This window comes from Solanum stenotomum, chromosome 7, assembly GCF_019186545.1.
Source record: "Solanum stenotomum isolate F172 chromosome 7, ASM1918654v1, whole genome shotgun sequence".
Classification (NCBI taxonomy): domain Eukaryota; kingdom Viridiplantae; phylum Streptophyta; class Magnoliopsida; order Solanales; family Solanaceae; genus Solanum; species Solanum stenotomum.
In genome coordinates, this window is record NC_064288.1 from 28613576 (window position 1) to 28637132 (window position 23557).

Genomic DNA, 23557 nt, shown 5'->3' on the forward strand with positions numbered 1-23557 from the left:
TGAAGTTGTTCTTGGAGAGAGTGGCTTCGCGTCACGGACCTGCTCCACTAATGGCCAAAAAGTGGCTCCGTGCCGCGAAGACACCGCAGACTCTACTGTCTCGAATTTAATTTCCAGAAAACTTGTGGGAACACCTCCGCATCGCGAACTTGTTTCCCAACGAAATATGCGAAAATAAAACTCAAGTTAGACTTGTTTAAAAAGGTCCAACTAAGTGAGGGGTAGTTTGGGTACTTTGGGTTATTATTATTTTAAGTGTTTTTAAGTATTTTAAAGGTATTAAAACATTTAAGAGGTGTTTTTGAATTCATTCTTCCAAAATCAAAACCCCAAAGTTCTTTCTCTCTCTAAAGTTCTCTCAAGTTCAAGGAAGAAGAAGGTGGAGAGCTAGGGTTTCAATTGAGGGTTCCCTTCCACCAAATTTCGTTGAGATTTCATCAATTGAGGTATGGTGGCTCTTCATCTAGGACTCATCTTCATCCTAGAGTCAATTTCAAAGGATTTTACAATGTTTTCAAAAAGTGACTAAAAGCTTGTTTTTGAATTCTATCAAGGGTTCTTGCATGAAAATGATTTGAAACGTTTGGGTATGGATTAATTGATATTTGTTTGTGGTTTTTGAATGAAATACTCCATGAACCCTTGTCTTCTACAAAACCCTAAAATTTGCTATGAAGTGGGTCTATTTCTATAAATTCAAAGTTGATGGAATTATGTGTAAAGTGAATGGTATTGATATCTCTTGTGTTGTTTAATGTTTATTAATGATTAATTGTTGATAATGGATGAATTAAGGGTGGTAAGCCTTATGGGTGAAGTATTGGTGATTTTGGCTATGGCTTTGGATTATGGTAGGAAGGCTTGAACTCTCTTTATTGAATTGATTGTTGTTGGTAGGTTGGATCCACCTTTGGTGGAAGTATTATATCTTATTCTTGTATGGTATTATTGTGAATTGTAGTCATGAAGGCATTGGTGAAGTTGTTGTATAATGTGGGAATATTGTATTATTGTGAATTGAGGCCATGAAGGGCATTATATGAGTGTTATTATATTGTTGTGTTATTATACACATATGAGGCTATATGTAAAGTCCTATATGAAGTTATATGTAAAGTTTGTGTGAAGCTATAATGTTAAGATGTTCTAATGGTATTAATGTGATATTGTATAAAGTGTTATTATGCTAATATGAAAGCATGTTTCTCTTGAAATGGTGTTATGCGGTGATGATGGACTATGATGAATCTCTATAAGATGATGTTGTAGCTCATATGCTAGACTTGAGTATCTTGCCTTGTGTCATGAAAGCTTGATTATGTATATGAGTATATGAAGTTTGGTTGGGCTATGACTTAGTAATAGAGCTCTTCCTATAAATGCTAAAAGAGGAATTCTAGGCCAAGACTTGAATTGGTAAGACTTAAGCATAATGCCTTTTCATGAGTCTAGCTTTCCAAAGTAAATGTATAACCTTGAAGGATGGGCCTTAGGGAGATGTTCCCTTCTTGAGTGAAATGATAGACTTAGAGATGGATGGGGCCGGAACAGCATGAGAATCCTTATCTAAGAAAGTCAAATGAGCTATCCTTATGAACCTAGATTGGCTATGAAGAAATGGAGCCTTTCTTGGGATGAGGTACTATGAGTTGGTTGAACTAGAAAAGGAACCCTCTCTAGTACATATGTGATTGAATACTCTATGGAAACCAAAGGCTAAGCACCGAGTGGATGTGGTTAGGATGGTGGCCTAGTTGAGCATAAGATTAGGCACAATGAACATCCTTGGACATCTCTTAAACCATGTGCCAACATGGGTTGCTTTTAGTTCTACCTTTGGCAAGTAGAACAACCTCCATGGAGTAGGATAGACTCCGGATTCCATATCTTGCTTGTATGGTCTATGTCGGTTAAGGCCTATTTCCATCATATGGGATGTGCACTCTAATATTGGATAGGTTCTACAACATGTAGGTAGTAGTATGGGATGTTATCTACACATGGCACGAGTAGGCTTAGAAGATACTAAAGTGAGTTCCCTAAGCCTTAGGGCTATTATGTGATTGTCCCCTATATGCTTATGTGTCTCCTAAATGGATTTTATAAAGAATGTTGACTTAGTATGTTATAATGTAATGATAAAACCCCTTGTCTATGGTAACTCTTAGGAACACTTAGGTGTACATGAAGAGGTTGAATGGGCGGTCACTTCATTATTCACTTAAGTGTGGCTTAGGGCCATGACTTGAGATAGAAGCTTAAATGGTAATGAAGGACTTACTTTGCTATCATGTTTAAGTATGGTACACTTGTGTTAATTGAGTTGTAAATGATGTGACTATGGTCTTAATTGTGAATGGTGACTTGAAATGTGGGTAATGCTTGTGGTTGTAAAGGTTTGTTAAAGAAGGTCTTAAAAACATGCATTCCTTGTAAATGTCTGTTGTGCATATTTTCTTGCATGGTCATCATACTTAGTACTTATTGTACTAATTCCATATTTCTCTATTGTTACAAGTGTAGGTGGTGGAAAGTGAAGAGATCTTTTGAGGAAGCTTGGGATATTGACTCTTCTCAAGAAGCTTGGTATGTCCTCATATATTCTTGGACATAGTTGTTACCTTTCTAGTATTTCCACTTAGACATTGTATAAGACTTATATTTTGTTGTAAAGGGATGTGCCCCTAAGATATTCTATTTGTGTCTAAGATGGTACATGAGACTTAGAAATTCTACTTCGCTACATTTGAAAGATTTTATGAGTATTATGAATTTGTTTTAAAAAAGTGTTTAAATTCCTTATGGTTTTTATTACCGAATGCGATGAATGAATGCTAAGAGACTTGTATTAGACCTCCGAGAGGTCGAGTACGCATGTTACGACTTGGGGGTGCTCCCGGGTCGTAACATTGTGTCTTTTGTTTATCTTGTCCAGATGTACTCTTAGTAGCTCTTGTACCTGTTTATACTAGATCCATGTGAGTTGTTAAATTACTTTACAAGTTTTAATTAAAAGTGTGTCTAAGGATATTGTTTTAAAAATCTTATTATTACATTTATTTTTGTTTTTCTAAATTTTCCGCATGATTTTAACTATTGAGATATGAGGGTTCTTCTACTTAGGTGGTAGTATGTAGGTGCCCGCACGGCCCGATGGATTGGATCGTGACAATGAATCTAGTCCCTATATCTCTGTAATCTATCTGCAAACGAAGAATTCAAAAGAAAAAGTTGTAGCATATGTTTAATGACCAACTGATCATTAGCATTTCGATATTTTATGGAGCACATATACTTACTATAATTTTTATCTAATGCGCTAACAGACAATATCACAAACCCCAAAGCTCTAATTAAATTCAATTAAAACCTTCTATTATTACTTGCATATCCCTTTCAACTTGCTGATCTCCTATTCATACCCCATCCCTATATATGTGTTCTCTATGAACTCCCCATCAATTTGCTTCCTCTACTTTGAAGAAGTAGCTAGCTAGCTAGAAGAGAAGAAGAATAATAATAATGCATCATTGAAGTGAGAGTATATATGACGGGTGGTTCATGCAGTCGATTTTGCAGTCAAATTGGCACTAGTATTACTTTATCTACATTCTCAATGCTCTTCTCTCATAACCACAGTAATACATTTAATGATTAATCCTTTAAACATGATAAATGTCAGAGATGCATGTGTTTAAGAGAGAAAGGATGAGATTCATTATTAGGTTTAATTGGATTTGGGTCATGGGGTTGTGGATATGGATCGAAGCGGGTTGGAAAAAATAGATATAATTTTATACAATAGAAAGATGCCATAATAAATAATAATAGTAATAATAATTTTAAAAGATTTGTTAAGTTTTGAGGGTAAAAGTAGGTCATAAAGATGGATTGAGGGGTATTTTTAACCAAATAGATGAATGAGGGGTATTCTTGAACCTTTTCGAATAGTCTAAGGATATTTATGGCCCTTTTCCGTACATTATTTTGGTTGACTTCACTAAAAAGGAAGTGATGTATGCAATATGTATTGTAAATGAATTGTTAATGAATAAAACATGTATTATATGTGTCTTATAAATTGTGTTGATTTGTATCACTAAGAACATGAGTGATGTTTGCAATATGTACTAAAAATATATTGTACATGTATTATAAGTATGCTACCTAAATCATTTGGTTGGTATCACTAAGAAGAGAGAGAAGTTTGCAATATGTATTATAAATGTATTATTCATGAATAAAATTTATATTATATGTGTCTTATAAATTATTTTGATTTGTATCACTAAGAAAATGAGTGAAGGTTGCAATACTATTAAAAATGTATTGTGCATGTCTTATAAGTGCAGTATACATTACTTTGATTGGTATCACTAAAAAGGAAGTGATGTCTATAATATTTTTTGTAAATGTATTGATAATGAATAAAACATGTATTATATGTGTCTTATAAATCATTTTGGTTTGTATCACTATGAACATGAGTGATGTTTGCAATATGTATTATGTATGTATTATAAGTGTGTTAACCTAAATCATTTGGTTGGTTGATACGCTCAAATTACACCTCCTTTCAGAAGCATAAGCGGTCGTTATCAAGTAAAGAACCCAACTTGTAGGTTGAGATCGATCCCACGAGGAAAATGGTTTAGACTTTACTTTTAACCAACAATTATATTCAATTAGTCAAATTATTTCCAGAAACAGGTAATAAAAAGGGGGGTTGTGCTTGTGTGAAACAAATAGTAAGACTTAATAATGTAATCAATAATTAAACTCAACTTTGGTTGTTATCAAGATAAGAGAAATAACTAGGGTACACGTGTTCCCCATAATCTCATAACGCAGTAATCCTAGTAATAGCAATCCTTTTCTAGTGTTTTACATGCAAAATGATAAGTTATGTATCTCTAAATCCTTGGTCCGGCATCTAGAGAATTTCACCCCGCACCTTGGTCCGGCTACGTGTGTATAATTTACTAACCCTTACCTTTACCTCATATTAGACATCATAATCGATGTTTGGCTTAGTTATTACTTCGCACCAATCGACACTAGCCTATTAGATAGTATCACACTAAATCTATGTTGATAATTCTTTTCTTGTTAATTACCTCCTTGGTCCGGCAAGTAGTAACAAGGCGAGTTCTAACGTTGGCCACCGTTAAAAAGACTTCTAAACGAAAGAATTATCAATGCATGCAAAATACTAGTCAAGAATTGTTTATTTACTAGTCATACTTTGTTAATTGATCATGGTTCCCACAACCCTAGTTGTGGATTTAGTTACTCATATTGGCAAGAACACAATTCATAATTGTAGATGAAGAAATCATGAACTTACGTAAAGAGAATAACAAACCCAGAAAATTAACTTGAATTGCAAAGCCAAAATCTTCAAAACGAACTTGGGAAATCAATAATTGCTAGGGTTGCAAATTAATCTCCAAAGTTACAAAGCAAAAATAGAATAATAATGTCTAACCCCCAAAAACGAGGTTTACATGTCCTATTTATAGAAAACAAATCCTAAATAAAAAAGGAAACAAATTAAGGAAAGTTTTGTTCAGGTACGCGTCTTCGATCCACGAGACTGACTTACGGACCGTCGATGGATCTACGGTCCGTAAGTCCCTTCCGTCAATCGGGACTTAGAAAATATTTCAGCATCCAACAATCAACTTCTCTGAAGCAAACGACGGACCAGCAGCACGGACCGTAGATCGACCTACGGTCCGTCAATCCCTTCCATAGCTCCATACTTAGAATCTTCAAAAATCAGGTACTAGAACCCTCGCAGTCTCATTCTACGGATTAACAGTACGGTCCGTAGATCAATCTACAGACCGTCAATGGGCACCGTGGTTCCACACTTGGTCAGATTTCCCTGATTCGTCCTCAACACCATGCCTGCTGATCTACGGTCATTACCTACGGACCGTGAATGGACCTACGGTTTGTAGATGAGCTCCGTGGATGCCTTTTTCTGCATTTCCTTCAGCTGTCTCTAAACTTCCGCGCCTGAACACCTTTCCTGCAAAACATGATAAAACACATAAAAACCAATATAAAAAGGCCCTAGACACACACAATTTGTAAGTGAAATGTATTAGAAATACCGTAAACTCACGGTATATCGTTGGTATCACTAGGAAGAGAGTGAAGTTTGCAATATTTGTTATAAATATATTGTTCATGAATAAAACTTATGTTATATGTGTCTTTTAAATTATTTTGATTTGTATCACTAAGGGGTCGTTTGGTAGCTAAATAGAGTTATGTAGGTATTAGTAGTGTGGTATTAGTTATGCAGGGTTTAGTTATACATGTATTAGTTACGCATAGTTTAGTTATATAGAGATTGCAATATATTAGTTAGTAAATTTGTATTTCTTAATTTCAAAATTTATTAGTGAGCTAATATTTATTATAACCATTAAAATAACCAACTTTATAAATAACAGAATAAAATTAAATAAATATCAATAGCGAAAAATAATAAATAACTAAAAATAATTAAGTAAATTATATTCAATATGATTAACTAATTAAGTAGTATGTAATTTAAATTAAACTAAAAAATTTAAAACTTGTAATTTTAAGAAAGAAAATTAAAACTTGTATTTTTAAGCAAAAAAATTAAAACATGTAATTTTAAGCAAAAAAAAAAAATTAAAACATGTATTTTAAACTAAAAGGAAAACAATTAACAAGAATTTAAGATAAAGAAAGTAAGCAATTATCAAGACAAAAAAAAACTCAAAGAAAAAAAAAGGTAGTGCTTTTTTTAAATATGTATTAATTATTTAATTTGTCGTAAATTAATATATATGTAAGAGTAAATTAATGGGGTGAATGTGTAATTTACCATGTTAATACATGTATTACTAATACACACATAAATTATATATAGATTCTCTCATAAGTTATACAAGTATTAATTATGTAAGATTACAAAAAATGCAATCAAACACCATATAAGAATATACATGAATAACTTTTATACAACATTTGAAATTTGTCAATCAAACGTTGTATAAAATAAATACATGAATAACTTTTATCATGTTCGCAAATCAAACATGGTATTAAATTAATACATGAATAACAAAGTTATCCATGAATTAGCTTTGGCCTTATTCAGCTACCAAATGACCCCTAAGAAAATGTGTGACGGTTGCAAAATGTATTAAAAATGTATTGTGCGTATCTTATAAATGTATTATGTGTTACCTAAATTATCTTGTTGGTATCACTAAGAAAGGAGCGAAGCGTGCAATATATATTATAAATGTATTATTCATGAATAAAATATGTATTATATGTGTCCTATAAATTATTTTGATTTGTCTCACTAAAAACATAAGTGATGTTTGCAATATATGTTATAAAAATGTATTGTAAGGTAACACTAAGAAGAGAGTGAAGTTTGCAAAATGCATTATAAATGTATTGCTCTTGAATAAAACTGATATTATATGTGTCTTATAAAATTATTTTGATTTGTATCACTAAGAAAATGAATAACGGTTGCAATATGTATTAAAAATATATTGGACATGTCTTATAAATATATTATTAGTGTGTTACCTAAATTATTCTTGTTGGTATCACTATGAAAGGAATGAAATGTTTAATATGTATTATAAATATAGTATTCATGAATAAAACATGCATTTTATGTGCCTTACAAAATATTTTGATTTGTATCACTAAGTAAAAAAGGGATATTTGCAATATGTATTATAAATGTGTAACCTAAATTGGCTAGGTTGATATCACTAAAAAGGGAGTGAAGTTTGCAATATGTATTATAAATGTATTATTCATGATTTTAATACAATTATGAAACATATCTAATACAACTTTAATACAATCGGGGTATAGTTTTGTAAACATCATCTTTTTCGAGCTTCTACCTAATATTTTTCATAAAATCAATTCTAAACTTAACCGAAATCTTCTTAAAATTGAGATATAAACTCCAAACGATTTTTTTCATTATTTGTAGGAACAACTTATCCAAACTAATCACAAATTCGTTAAACTCAATTAATGAATTCAAAGTTTGAAGTTTTATAATGACCATCAAAGGTGAACTCTTGTTGCTGTAATTTTAGAGATTTGAAATTCCTGCTTGAGCACATGATTTTGTACAAATTCTAATTTTTTTTTTCTTCTTCTTATTGTGTTTTGGATGAAAATCGTGAAATATGGGCAAAAATTGATTTGAGAATAGTTCTTTAAATGGAAATTTCAAAGAAGAAAGAAAAATAAAAAGAAGATGAGGAAAAGAAAAAAAATCATGAGTTTGAAAGAAAATGATAGAGAAAGAGGGAAAGAAGCGACATATAGAAATAGATATGGACCTTTTTTAAATCACTATACAATTTTTAATTCCAAAAAATTGCTATATTAAGTTGGAAAATATTTTTAAAATTAAAAAAAATAAATTTTAGTGTCATAAATGATAAATATTTTTCTTGATATAGCATATTTATGTGATTTACCCATATATTTTTGCCCAAAAGATGGATTGGACACACTTCTTAGTTGCGTGACTAGTGGACATGCTCATACTTTTTAGTTTTCACGAAAAAGGGCCAAAAATATCCCTGTACTATTCGAAAAGGTTTAAAAATACCCATCATTCACCTATTGGGCTAAAAATACTCCTCAGCCAACCTTTTTGGTCCACTATTACTCCTTAAACTAACAGTATTTTTTACTTATTATTATTATAATTAATTATTATATGGCATCTTTTTATTGGATAAAGTTAAATTCCAACCCACCAAACTTTCTCCTGCTCCACCCGACCCATATTGACATCCTTTGACCCATATCCTAAAAAATCCATCAAGAATAAAAAGGATTGAATCATCTCTTTTCCCCCTAAACCTAATATCCTATTTTTCTTCTTTCCCTTTTTTTATTAAGCATTTCTAGGTCAATTTCACCCAAAATTAAAAAGATTGAATCATATCTTCTCCCTAAATCTAATATCCTATTTTTCTTCTTCCTCTTTTCTCATTAAGCGATTTCAAGATCAAATTTCACCCACAATAACTATTACTTTGTCTTTAGTATTTTTTTTCATTATTAGAGTTTTTGTCACTTATATTGCCATCAAGTTTCTGTATTTATAATATTGATGTGTATAAACTTTTAAACACACTGCGCCATTATTTTAAAACATTGATGTGTATAAGTTAACAGTAAGAGAAATACTATCAAAATTTGAAGTTTGGGAACTGTAAAGAATTTTTGTGCATCTGGAAAGAAAACTTTTTGAATTTTACAAATTGGTATTTTACATGGGAATTTATTGCTAGTCGTAATCATTTTGCATTTTTAGTTGGCAAACATGTGAATGCTTCAACTTCAATAGACGATTGAATCTTTCAACTTCAATAAAATGTTGCATCGAAAATTTGATTATTTTGGGTGAAATTGATCTTGAAATCGCTTAATACGAAAAGGGGAAGAAGAAAAATAGAATATTAGGTTTTGGGAGAGAAGAGATGATTCAATTTTTTTCAAGTAACTTACCTAAATCCCACAGTATAAGACCCTAAATTACATTCTATCCTACTCTTTCCTATTTTACAAAAATTCCTTAAAAATCAGACATCCGGATACATAAGTTTCCTCCGGATACATTATGTATGATACAATATAAACTTGTTTGTTGCGCTTAATATGGAATATTAATGTAAAATTGATTTTCTTTCCCACAAATCACGCATAACTGATTTTCTTTCCCACAAATCACGCAGAATTGATTTTCTTTTCCCACATACGTAGACGGATTGATATCATTCCATTCCAATCTGTAATAGCTTCACAAAATTCAAGAATCAAATTTTTTGTAATTATATATGGATCTTTTAATTGAGTTTGGGTCAAGGGATGTCAATATGGGTCGGATGGGGTAGGAGAAAGTTTGGTGGGTTGAAATTTAACTTTATCCAATAGAATGACGCCACGAAAGAATTAATAATAATAATGATTAAAAAAATATAAGGTTGTTAGTTTAAAGGGTAATAGTGGACCAAAAAGGTTGACTGAGGGATATTTTTAGCCCGATAGGTGGATGAGTGGTATTTTTAAATGTTTTCGAATATTAAGGGGTATTTTTGGTCATTTTCCGTAGCTTTTACTACACCCTCCCTCACATTTTGTTTGTTCATACTAACTCGACACTCTTCTTAGTAAAATATTTATTATTATTTTGTTATATTAAATTAAATTTATTAATTATGCATTTGAAAATCTAAATTTAACTACTAGTATTTACATTGTTATTTTATTATACAGATAGCATTACAAATATATAATAAATTTATTAAGTGAAAACAAATATTTTTAATACAAATAACAGGTAAAACGGAGGGTATTTTTCTTTACCACTTCAAACTGAAGAGTTATGATATATATCTACGAATAGTTAATACGTTGGTTTATTCAAATGTTTGTAAGGTCAGAATCAAGAAAATAAGCTTTTTGTTAGGACCAAATCAAGGTAACATTAATATGTTGACAATAAGCTTCCATTTACACTTACGTCTGCCCAATCAGAATAACACACACTTTTTGCCATCAATAAGGGCCAGACAATCTACTACAATGGTAAAGGCTTCATTTCAACTGGATAAGATATACTAACAACCATAATTTGACGCAACCACCTTCTTGTGGCACATGGAAATGAAAAAATAAAAATGTCCATTTGCTTGCATAATAAATGGAAACTAAATAGATATAGTAGGTTGCCTTTCACAGTCCTGATGGGCTAATTTGCCACATTCCATATCTTCTTATCTTCCTTTGCAAACAAATGATTTTACCAACAAATAAAACTCAAAAGGAAAAATTAGTAATAACACAAACGAATATCACTTCACAAATATTGCAAAGGGCTAAAAGGTTCAGGCAGCGACTCGAATCCGTTACCAAATATGGTTTCTTGGTCCGACTTGTCGTCGATACTGTGCAACCAATTCGTGTTTTTCAAATCCTCTTTCAGCAGAAGCGCATCGTAACGAGAACTCTCATAAATATCAATATCTGTCAATTTTGCTGAATGCTGAGACTTGGCCTCTTCACTCCCATTCTCAGATGATCTGTTAAGGTAATTACCATTTTCTGGAAGATTACCATTGTAGTGGTAAGATGCATTCTCATTGAAAGAGGATGCGCCAGTCGAACCATGAGAAGGCTGGCCTTTCCCATTTGTGGATCGAATACTGTGAGGGAAGAGGGTTGAACCAGAACTTGGACGAACACCATTAATGCCATTTCTAATATCCTGCAGCAGCAACAGACCCACTGTTAAGTACGTAATAACTTTCTGGCCCTTTGGTAGTTCAAGGAAACCCATACAGCATCAAATAGAACACAAAATCAAGTGCTTAATTTTCTAAATCACTTCACCAACAACCATAAGCAGACCACAAGTAATTGAACCAGATCGGTAGTTAAAAGTTGCTACACAGCTTTAGTATGTTGAAACCATACTAATGTGATAATAATAAAAGAATGTGTTCAAAGCAAAATCTAAACGACCAATACTTACCATATGCCTGATTGCCACGTCAAGGGATTTCTTAGAAATTGTCCTTCCAAGTCCCATGTTATCAGCAGCAGTCTTTACAGGCTTCCTTGTAGACAACTCTGAGACATGTGAAGCCCTGCGGGAATCAGATATATCACTTAGCTGCCCACTGCCAAGCACTCGTCCTCTACCAGAGGGTTCTGTTAGTCTTCCCCTGCTAACAATGGGGGATGACTGTCTTCGAGGATTTGCAACACTTGGGGCTTCTGCATTTCCCTTGATTGTGACAGAAGGATTTGGCCTGGACCTGCCAGCAGACAGAGGTCTATCTGGCAGAGTTGTGCGTAGGTTTGGTGGTGTTTCAAGTGAAAAATCTGGGGGAACTATTGGCTGCGATGGTCGCCGAACTTGGGGACTAGGGGAGCTTGGACGAGAAAGAGAAGCTGCAGTTCGTCCATTGGTGACAGGGCGCCCTGCTGGAGTTGAAGATCTAGATGCTGGAGATAATGAAGGTGTTATAGTCCGACGAGTAGGTGTTGAAGGCCTTGAAGTAGGCCTTGAAGGGGTACTCAAGTTTCCCGATATTTGGGTCCGGGATGTTGGAGTAGAAGGTCTAGAGCTCTGGGTTGGCCTAGAAGTACTTGGGGCTTGGCGGGCTTTAGAAGGAGTTGAAGGTCTAGACACTGTTGCACGGGAGGTCGGCGTGGAAGGCCTGGCTGAAGAAGATGAACGGCTGGTTGGTGTAGATGGTCTAATATAGGAGGAGACCGATGCAGAGCTTGTGTTTAGAATAGAGCCTGATTTATTTGAGTAAGTACAATACTGAGAGCTAGAAATGGAAGGTCGAGTAACTGAATTACTCCGAGTTGGTCTTGCAGGAGTATTGCTCTCTGAATGAGACACTGAAAGCTGAAAACAAAAATTTTATCAGCACAACAACATTGCAAGGTTTTGGTGAGGATTGCAACCTTGTGAGAGATATTTTAGATAGCCATCTAACTAAACCCTTTGAAAAAAATAACAATCTAACCCAACAAGTAAGACACAAGTACAAGAACACAATTCAAAAGAAGATATTAAGCAATGATAACCTAAACTAATGATGATTGTGAATTATTACAAAAAGAAAATGATTGGGATGGACAACAGGATTGGAAATTCTCATGGAGAAGCAAGTCTAAAGAGCATTGAACAATACATAAGAATTTGAACAGTTTCAAAGACATGATTAATACAGAAACATAGAGACGCACCCTTGAAGCCTTAGTAGTGGAAGCAGATCTTCCCAATGAGCTGCCTCTTGGACCCACTGAAGCAGGTTTTGATTCACTTCCATCTGATGTAGGAACAAGAGGTGTTCCTGGAGGAGTGAGGAGCCTATAGAAATAAAAAGACACCGACTTTGGGTGAGGAAAAAATAATGGCCTTCTGTTCCTCATTCATTCAAAATCAGAAAGAGAAACTACTGAAGGGAAACAATCCCTGAAGGGAAGAGCAAACTTTAAAAAGGGGTAGGCAAATTTGACCGTGGTGGTTAAATGAAACAACTGGCCTTAATTGATACATCAGATATACACTACTACAGCTCTCAGTCACTGCTGGGTAACAAAGGTATATTTCGACTGATATACCCAGTGTCTTAGTCAATATTTGAGCACCTGAATTATGATCTAGTCATAAACTAAAGGGACTAATCTTCTTTAGACAGAAGGGAACAACACAGCAGAACAGATCAAAGGTAGTCTTTGTTTTTGTAATCAGTACGAGTTCAACACAAAGAACAGTTCATAATGTAATTGTAGTAGTTTCCCACGTTATTTGATTTAAGTTGAAACATATATATATACGGGTAATGAAGAGGCTAGATCTGATATTCAAAAGTTGCAGATAAAGAAAGAAATAAGGATTTACCAATCATAATCATGTTTCTCTCCTTCCGTAGATGCCAACAGATCCTCTAATCCACTCTTTAATTGCTTCACTGATCCAATTGAAAGCCTTCCCAGCTTAACCGTAACTGCAGGCATAGAGCAATCGAAACAACTTGAAAATACGTAATGAAAAAGGCAAAGTACTGAGAAGAATTAGAGCTTAATATGCCAAAGTCAAACGTAGCATATTCCAGACTAATTATTTCGAGTAGAATTTGTCGAACTAATTGATCCTAAAAGAAAACAGCTAGGTATAAAGAGATTGCAGACAGAGGAAGATGACTCATACAGAGAACTCACATACGAGATCTCAACTAATTGGGATTGAGAAGTAATTATGTGTATATGTATATTATAGTTGTGCGCCCAACAATAAGATAAAGCATACTGCAATTATCGTAGCAGAAAATGAAGAACAAAAATTGAACGTAGATATAAACAGAAGAAAATGTCAAAGTAATGTCCCATCATAGAATAAAAATAAACTGGTACCATCAGTCTCGTCGGAGGAGGCAACAGAAACACTCCGGCGACTTTTGGAGAAGAGATCCAAATTATCGTCGGGCTCCCTAGAAGCTCCATTAAGACTAAGTCCTCGCCGGTGCTGCGAAGAGATAGGGAAATTCTTCCCGGTGATCAAAGAATCTCTGAAGCTCCGATTCATTTTCTCTTTATTCACTACTAAAACATTAATATCTCCTCAAATTAAATATGGAAGCATTACAGGTGTGGAAAGAATATGGACGTGTAATGCAAAGCTTAGAAATACGAAGCTTCCTTCCTGTAGAAGAAGTAAAACTGCCGGAGAATTTGACCGGCGGTAGAGCAGATCTGTCCGGAGTTAACAGTGAAAAAGGGAGAGAGAAAAAAAAGTTGCAGATTGGGAGAATAGAAGAAGAAGGGAAAGCATGTTAGGAATAGTAAAAAACTGACAGACAGGTAAGAGAGGGTCAGTGTGTTCCCTCTCCTTTCTCTCCCCTTCCCCTTGCTCTCCACCTTTTATTCCTTTTTTTTTTTTTTATTTAAACTTGTTAGTATTAACAAATAAAAAATATTCCCAACTTCTTGTAACCAAAATAACGAGTTTCGAGTACCATCTCAATTCATATTTTTTACACCATCATTTTGGTATTACTGTATTTGGAGTATATATGTGGCGTGTATAGTGTAAAAGATTTTAATGCATATATTTAGGGGGAAAATAGCAATTAAGTTATAATATCTAATATAATTAGTTAAAATAACAATACTTTAAAATATTTATTTAAAATGGCAAAATGACAATATTTTTATTAAGTAATATGTATTCAGATTTTAGTATTTAAAATTAATTTTATTTATGAAAGGAGTCCTATATTGGACCAAATTATATATTAATAACCGTTTAAAGAAAAAAAATTAAACCAATACACATTAACCTTTTTTCAACTCCATTCACGTTTCTTTCCCACTTTTCACGTTTTTTCCCCACCTTTCACGTTTCAAGTTTTTCTTTCTTTGAGGTGCTAAATTGTTGTTCATCAAGAAATCTTCTTTATTGTTAAATGAAATCTATTTATTAATTCAAGCAGATTTCTCGATTGGCAAGGTAATTTCCATTATTCATTTTGATTTCCTTTGATTTGATGTTTAAATCACCGATTCTATATATTACAGATTTCCAGTCGAATTTTTCAATTTTTATGTGATTTTGTTTAGTTATTCATCAAATAGTTATGATTTTCAATTTTTTCAATTTCTTTGTGATTTTCTTTTAATTTTTCAGATTTTGGAGAATCTAGAAATTCATATGTATGTTTAGTTTGTTTGATATTTAATACATTCTAATGTTTGATAATTTCGAAATTCAAATTATCAAAAAAATTGTTTTCATATTTGAGATTTAGTAGATTGTAGTAACTACATTAGCACACATACATCATATATTGTTTGATTTTTTTATACATTCATATTTAATAATTTCGAATTTTGCTTATAGGGTTACTAATGCACAAGTGAACACGGATTCAGATTCGATTTTGATGGAAAATAATCGAAAAAAAGAACATAGTAGAAGAAGAAGAAGAATAAAAACAAAGTCAAATAAGAAGGTTACAAAATTGTATTCATACCACAATTGTATTCATATTAATTTTTGTTTGTCAATTGTTTTTCTTTTACTCATCATTTGTATTTTTATTTTAAAATATTGTATTTCTTTTTTAGTTTGTAGTAATTTAAATAGGTATATAATGTATTCGTCCCAATTCTATATATTATGATTGAATACATAATTTATAGAATTGTGACGAATACATTTTAAGAAAGGAAATGGAAACTTATTGGTATTCATTTTTTCGTTTGAAATACAAAATCATATTAAAATACAACCTGATATTTGAAATACAAACTTAGTAAGACATATTTTGTATTTTATTTGGCTAAAGCAATATCATTTTATGAATACATAATATATAAAATTGTGCGACGAATACATCACAAGAAGGGGAATACAAAATTATTGGTATTCATTCTGCGTTTGATATACAAAATGATATTGAAATACAACCTGATATTTCAAATAAAAACTAAGCTAGAAAATACTTTCTGTAAATTTAAAGTGAAATAATAATATAACAAAATTGGATATTGAATTATAAATACAATTTATTTTGAATAAACTTATTCTATGTATTATATATGTATTCATCGCAACTGTATTTTTCAATATCATTTCGATCTACAACTAATTTGTATTTATATTTTGGTATATACTACACAACTGCCTTTATTTTTGTACTTGAACTAGAATGCCAAAGAGTTGTATTCATCATAAATCAATACCATCATTTTTTGTATTTTAAATTAGTTATACATATCATTAGATATTCGAATACATTTCGGATGAACACATATTCAAAGAAGTTCAAATATTTAAATATCCAAAACAGAGGGCATTAGAAATTTTCCAACACTTCCACTCATATAAGATATAAAATTCAAACTACTGTTTTCAAAAAAAAAAATTGAAATTCTTAAGAACAAAGAAAAAAACGCTAGAAAGAAAAATGGCAACATATGCTCTTTCAAAAACGTAACTAATGTTAAATTTTTAAAAAAAATTACNAAAAAAAAAAATTGAAATTCTTAAGAACAAAGAAAAAAACGCTAGAAAGAAAAATGGCAACATATGCTCTTTCAAAAACGTAACTAATGTTAAATTTTTTAAAAAAATTACCTTTGTTGAATCTTTTTGTTTCATGATTTTCTCTATTCAGTTATTAATTATTTGTATTCTTTCAAATTAATCAAAATAAAATAAATACATAACTCAATTCTTAACAAATTAAAATATTGACATTTTAAATAAATAGTGAAACTATTGCTTAGGAGTCCCATTAAAAGCTAAAATATTGCTGTTTTGAAAATATTCCCTATATTAGCCACCCTTCAAAATTTTCTTTATATTTTTTATCATATTTGTGGAATGTATTATTTTATTTTTTGTAAATAATTTTTTTTAAAAATTATACAATAAATTATATTTTTAACATATCAAATTAAACACAACGTAAAAAATATTTTCTACGTAAACTCATGTCAAAATTACTAATGCACTTTCTTTGTCAGCATTCTTGTACACCTTATCAAACGGCTCCTTAGTTACATATACAATCTATTATTATTATTATTATTATTATTATTATTATTATTATTATTATTATTATATATTCCAAAGCATACAGTAGGTCATTTTATTTGTCTTATTTGTGTAATTTTTTATATATTTGAAAATTATGTAAAAAATATATTAAATTGCAATAATTAACAACTTGCAATATTTAAAAGACTTATAAAAAGACTCAGTTGACTCTTGAAATTCTATTGATCCCACATAAAATGAGACAGAGAAAGTAACTTTTATTATTTAAAAATAATGTAAAAGTACTATAAATCTCAATAATTAACAACTTAAAAAAATTAAAAATAAATTTAAAAGTTGGTTGACTCTTGAAATTCAATTTGTGCAACATAAATCAGGACAAAAAGAATTATATATATTATTTGAAAATTACATAAACATTACTCCATCCGTTCACTTTTACTTGTCACTTATTCTTAAAATAAATTTTCATTTTTATTTGTCACTTTGACATATCAAGAAGAGACAATTCTTTTTTTTCCATGTTTTACCCTAGCATCGAATACTATTTTCTAAAATTTTGTCAAGACGTCATATCAAACATCATTAAATAGGGATAATGTGGTAAAATACATATATTAATTGAGATAAGGGTGAAAAACGGACATAAATTGTTCCCTTTTTTTTAGTGTCGTGCCTAAAATATTGACCGTGTGAGTTTCATACCTAAATTATCACTTATTAGTTTGAGAAAACACGTCTCTCTTTTATTAAACTCTCATCATGATGTATGTAATATACTCTCTCTTTTATTTAAAAAATTGTTACATCACACTCCACATGAACAAAACATTCCACCTTGACAAAAATTGAATAAATAATTAGTATTGGTTAAAGTTAAAGATTAAAGTATTAATACCCCCACCCCCACCCCCCCACAAAAAAAAATTATTAAATAAAATGTAAAATATTTTTCTTACCCCACTTCATCACTTCCTTTCACCGTATGCTCTATCCTACCGCACGTAACCCTCCGCTTCCAAAAAATTTTCTCGGTTTGTGTTTATATATATATATGTCACGCCCCTAACTAGAAAAGGGTGGACATCGAGGATTTATACAAGCACCTGCTAACTATCCTGTACTGAACTTATGACAAAGTTGTAGACTCATAAGCAGCGGAACATATACCAAGATACATACTAAAACATAGATGACAAAAGGGTCCACTAGGCTACTTTACAACAAAAACAAAACTAAGTCTTCGAAGCCTCTAAAGAGTATGCATATGAGAATCTGTTAACTAGTCGGGACAGGGCTCCGACATACCCATTTTGACATATGTACATATAGAGAAAAATATAGGCTCTAAATATCTGATAGCTCCAGGTAGAGGTGGAGCTTACCAATTGCTAAACTAAAAGTCTCTAGTCTACTGAAAAATGTTTGTTGTCCAGAGTACCTGAGCCTGTATTGACAGAAATGCACCCCCAAAAAATAGGGATATCACTACATATAAAACATGTACTTGCATGTAAAGCAGACTGAATAACAAGTAGACTTGAAAGAATGTTGAAGCGAATCAAACATAAAGATAGGCAAATCTGAGCATATGTATGTAAGAGACATAATCCAAAACTGGATTAGTGACCAATCTCACGGGTCCTTACCAAATATTTCATGGCTTATTCATTTATATATGTAACACCTGAGATTTGAAAAAGGGCTAGAAAGGGTCAAACGGTCCATGAACCCAAAACAAACCATGGACCCTTCATGGAATCCTAGACTAGCCGGGTAGAGGTCCACGACCCGTTAAAGGGTCAGTGAAGACCATCCAGGACTATCCTAGGCAGAAGTCACCTGGACGGTGCCCCAGACGACCCATGATGACTTGGACAACCCGTCTAGTGGGTCGTACAAGTCACCCAATCAGAAGGGGTTTCACCCCAGGTCACTGTTAAGGACCACAAACGCCTAGAAGGTCCGTGAAGCTTCACACTGACTGTGAAGTCGTCCGTGAAGGAGACTTATTAGACTTAAGATTTTGGGTCAATTTCAAACAATCATATCTTTTGGCACAAAATGAATTAGGTGAACTTATCAAATTATAGATTTTTGAATCATCTTTCCAACGCCACCAAGTTTGACTAATTTTGAGCCCGGAGTAAAAATTTATGCCCATGTTAGTGAAGCTCTATCAGGAAGGGCATCTTCACGACCCACTAGACTGGTCGTGACGATCTAGACGGCCCGTTAAGTCCCTCGTGAGAGGCATTTTGGTAGTTTTAAGTCAGGTTCATTTTGATCTTTTTCCAATTGTTTTAACTCAATACTATGTCATTTTACCCTCTACCCTAGGCCCTATTTAATTATTTTAAACCCTAAATCACCCAACTCAATTCACTCTCTTAAATTCCCAAAAGTTGACCAAGTTCATCCTCTCAAATATTTCTCTTTGTATGGAAGAAGAAGAATTCTAGGGTTTCAAGATCAAGTTTCCAATCCACCATAGATTTTGGGCTTTGAACTCCAAGGTATGATAGTCTTCACCTATGCGGCTCTTTCGTCCATAGGGTTCATAAATTCTCCAATTTTGTAAAGCAATATTCCCCAATCAAATTAGGATTTTATTTAATTATCATGGTTCCTTTCAATGTTGATCCAATTGATTATTTTATGTCTTCTTATGCATGAATTGAAGTAATTACAAATTTTTTAAGTTGAATTACCACAAAGCCATGCATGATCCATGATTTTGATTATGAACCATGACACATGAATCTATGAAGATATGCATGTCTTTTCTTTATGAAATTGATGTAAATGAATTTGAGGATGCTTTGACTTTGAAAACATGATGAACCTTGTGAATTATTGAAAATGCATGTTTTATGATAGTAATGCTTATGAATCAAGTAAGCTTATAGATGAAGATATCTATATGTTCTATGAAGCTTGGCCACATGACATAAATGTCATCTAGATTTGTCCTCAATGCTTTTCGGGAAATTTTTAAAATTAGATCTTGATTAGTATGGTATCTGGATATGCCATCAATGATCATAGATCACGCTTTCAAATCATCTTCATTAGTAGTAGGGCATTTCTAGCACTGAGTGAATGACTTTGAGCCTTAAAAGCTATTATAAAAAGATCATGAATGTTGAAAGGTTTTCTCACACATGGTCTAAAGAGCTTTTCTATGATGTTTCTAGCTTGGATTGGTTGCTTAATTGTGTCTTTCCATGGATGATGAGACAAGTGACGATTATCCGTGTACCATAATGATAAGATAAGTTAAGATTAATAACTATTATGCGGAATTTATGCTTACCACCGAGTGGACAAGTGGCGACTACCCACATAAGCTAGAAGTTCATGGTCCTTACCTTGACAAGTAGGACACTCTCTTTTCGGTGTGGGAGGAGTACATTGGATTTCGTGTTATAGCTCACATGGTCTATGTCGGTTAATGGCTACTTCCCACAACAATGAACCAAGGTTACTTTCAAAGTATCTCGCATGTGTTTTAAAGATGATTTGACTTGCATTGATCATGATCACGATTTATGTTTTCTAAACTTTTATCTTATGATTTAATTTGGTCATTGCATGTCATGAAAAGTCCTTGTAGCATGATTTCACAGAATAGTGTCGCACGTAGTGACCCTAAAATATAATACCCACCCCACGCTGCAAAGTAAGCTATAGTCTCAATTGTATGTGAAGACTTATAATAATTAACTCATAAATCATATAACTCATGATACAATTTGTGATTAGTTTCTTTAGCTTAAGAATCATATATCTTTTGACCTATACATCTACGAATAGTTTGTATTCAACCACTTCCTTTAAATTTATGCAACATATACACCGGCTAACTTCTCAGAGTTTCAACTGAAGATACATATGATTATGTGAAACATATGACTTCCTTGACCAGAAAAGAGTACTATAACTCTGTAGGTTCAAAACTTCAACATGAGAGGATTAATAAAGTAGAATAACTATCTTTCAAGTATCATATAATCTCTGATGACATTTATCTAAAGAACATGTGACTTCAGGTCGTGCCTTAATGGCAAATAAGATTTTAGTTTTACATACCTTACTTCAGGACTTACTATCTTACGTTGTGTTGTCAAACTCCTTTAGTAACAACTTTATCTATAACATAACAATATAAAAGGGAAATGTAAGAAGGTAATCAAGAAGCACAACACGACTGAGAACACCATAATCGTTTACGAGCGACAAACTCAACAATTACTATAGATAAATGGTGTATCGTCATAACCTTCTCTTTCTATACTTTCCAAGTGGGATCATCATTTATTTACATGTTCAACTCCTAAATGGGATCCATCTAAAATCCGCGTTTAGATGTCCATCTAAAAAAGATTATTATTTTTATAGATACAAAGTTTTCTATTAATTATCTAATTATCTTATTAATTCCCTCTTTTTGTTATTTTTTTAATCTCTTATTCATAATTAGAATATCAGAGAGTCAAACTTGAAATGAACGTATATAATCGTATTCTTTTAATTTATATTATTATCATGGTGTGGTAGTGGTGGGGATAGAAGAAAAAAAATTATTTTTATTCATTTTTTTTATATTTTGGATACACACAAAAAAATATTATTAAATTATCTTCGATTGAACTAATTATATCTATATGAATGTCCTAGTTATTTTCCTCTTTTTTCTCCCTTTTTGGCATAAGTTTTAAAAAAATAATTAAAATGATGGATAAGATCCAAAAAGATAAAAAGTGGAAGAGAGAGGAATTGAAGAGAGGGGAGGGGGGGTGGGCGGGGGGGGGGGGTAATATTAGTATAGAATCCAAAATCAGGCCAATCATATGAGTCATATATTAAGTAATTTCAAATTATTTTAACGGGTATGAAATATTGTACCCTTAAACTATGGGATTTGGTTGTCCTCCCATCCACCTTATGAGTGTGGACCGTTAGAAATGATGGTATTCTTGAGCTAAAAGATTGACGTTAGAGGTATTTGAGGGCCGAAATATGGACGAATGATAATTTTGTATCAATTCAAATAGTTCATGGGCATTTTAGGCCCTTCTCCAATTATTGTACCAATCTTGGAATACATATGTATATATATAGTGTTCCCGAGATACCACAAATCCATGTGTCCCATATTTTAGCTATAACTTCGCCATTGATGGGTCCCTTGTTACAATATAAGACGATGATAACTTGATTGAGCTAGAGATGATTTACTTTGATGTTATCATGGGCATAAATTGATTCTCTTCTTGTTATGCTAAAATTGATTGTCTAGCTAAGATTGCTCGATTTTATTCTCGGGAGAGCCAGTCCTAGAAAGGAAAGGTAATGCTATAAAATAAAAGTACATGTTGAACGGGGAAAAGTAGATTTTAATGGCTTAGATATTTTTGAAATCATATAGTCTTATTTATGTGAGATCTATAAAAATAACATATAAATTTTTTATTGAATTATTTTCTTCAATTCAAATTGTAATTGTCATATAAGATCATTCCTCTGCAGAATTTTATCCAATATTAATATTGTTATATAAAACAAAAAATATATTAGATGAAAGGATATTGAGAAGTATGAATATACTTAAGTTATTAAATTGAAACAAAACCAGTGCAACTCTTTTTAGGAGAAGACAGACCAAGGGTACACTACAACAATAACAATATATTTAGTGTAATTTCATAAAGTGAAGATCTGAAGAGGGAAAATGTACGCAGATCTTGGGTGTGTGTGATATGAAGGTTTTTCAATTTTCCCATGTTTGGTTGACTTAAATGTTTTCCAAATCAACTCATTTTCCTCAAATTTAAGGAAAAGGACTTCCTTTCAAAAATTAAGGAAAACCTTTATCGAAACTCTACTTCATCAATATTTTTTTTAATCCTACCCCGTAGTCCGTACCCGACCCTCCCATAAATAAAATTTATATTTTTAAAACTTCTTTATTTTTTAAATTTCAAATATTTTTTACTCCTAGCCCCAAACCAAACCCCCTCCCCCAAACAAAAAAATGAAAAAATGAAAAATTACTTTTGAAAAATATTTGAAATTTTAAGATTTTTTTTACCTCACCCAACCCTTACCCCTCCCCCCACCAAGAATTTTTTTGGAAAAATATTTAAAATTTTATTTTTACCCCATCCCATACCCTCCCCCTGTTAATTTTATTTTTTAAAAAATTGTTTTTGAAAAATATTTCAAATTTTATTTTAAAAATTTTTACGCCACTCACCCCACCCCAATCCCCTCCCCCCACCCAGGGCACCTTCCATCAATTGTTTTCTCAAAATATTTCAAATTTAATAAAGTTTCACTTTTTACGCCACCCTCCATCCCTACCAACCCCACCCCCACCCCCCCCAGGCCACCCTTCGTCAATTGTTTTTTTTTTAAAAA

General features: G+C 32.3%; 2 protein-coding genes across 2 annotated transcripts in view; one reads left to right on the forward strand and one right to left on the reverse strand.

Annotated features, from left to right (window-relative positions):
• Window positions 1-23557, forward strand: part of LOC125871851 (uncharacterized) — a 553480-nt gene that overhangs the window by 190120 nt on the left and 339803 nt on the right. The window lies entirely within an intron of this gene.
• On the reverse strand, window positions 10718-14480 carry LOC125871850 (uncharacterized). The gene is made up of 5 exons (XM_049552539.1): window positions 13984-14480; window positions 13472-13577; window positions 12814-12937; window positions 11582-12469; window positions 10718-11314 (listed from the first exon to the last, which is right to left on the reverse strand). Exons 1-5 carry the CDS (start codon window positions 14153-14155, stop codon window positions 10907-10909), a joined length of 1698 nt encoding a protein of 565 aa, XP_049408496.1. The 5' UTR covers window positions 14156-14480; the 3' UTR covers window positions 10718-10906.

Coding starts and splice junctions, on each gene's coding strand:
- LOC125871850 (XM_049552539.1), bottom strand. CDS start 14,155: ATGAATCGGAGCTTCAGAGATTCTTTGATCACCGGGAAGAATTTCCCT. Junction 12,470..12,813: donor CCACTACTAAGGCTTCAAGG/GTGCGTCTCTAT, acceptor TTTTGTTTTCAG/CTTTCAGTGTCTCATTCAGA. Junction 11,315..11,581: donor ACGTGGCAATCAGGCATATG/GTAAGTATTGGT, acceptor TTGCTGCTGCAG/GATATTAGAAATGGCATTAA.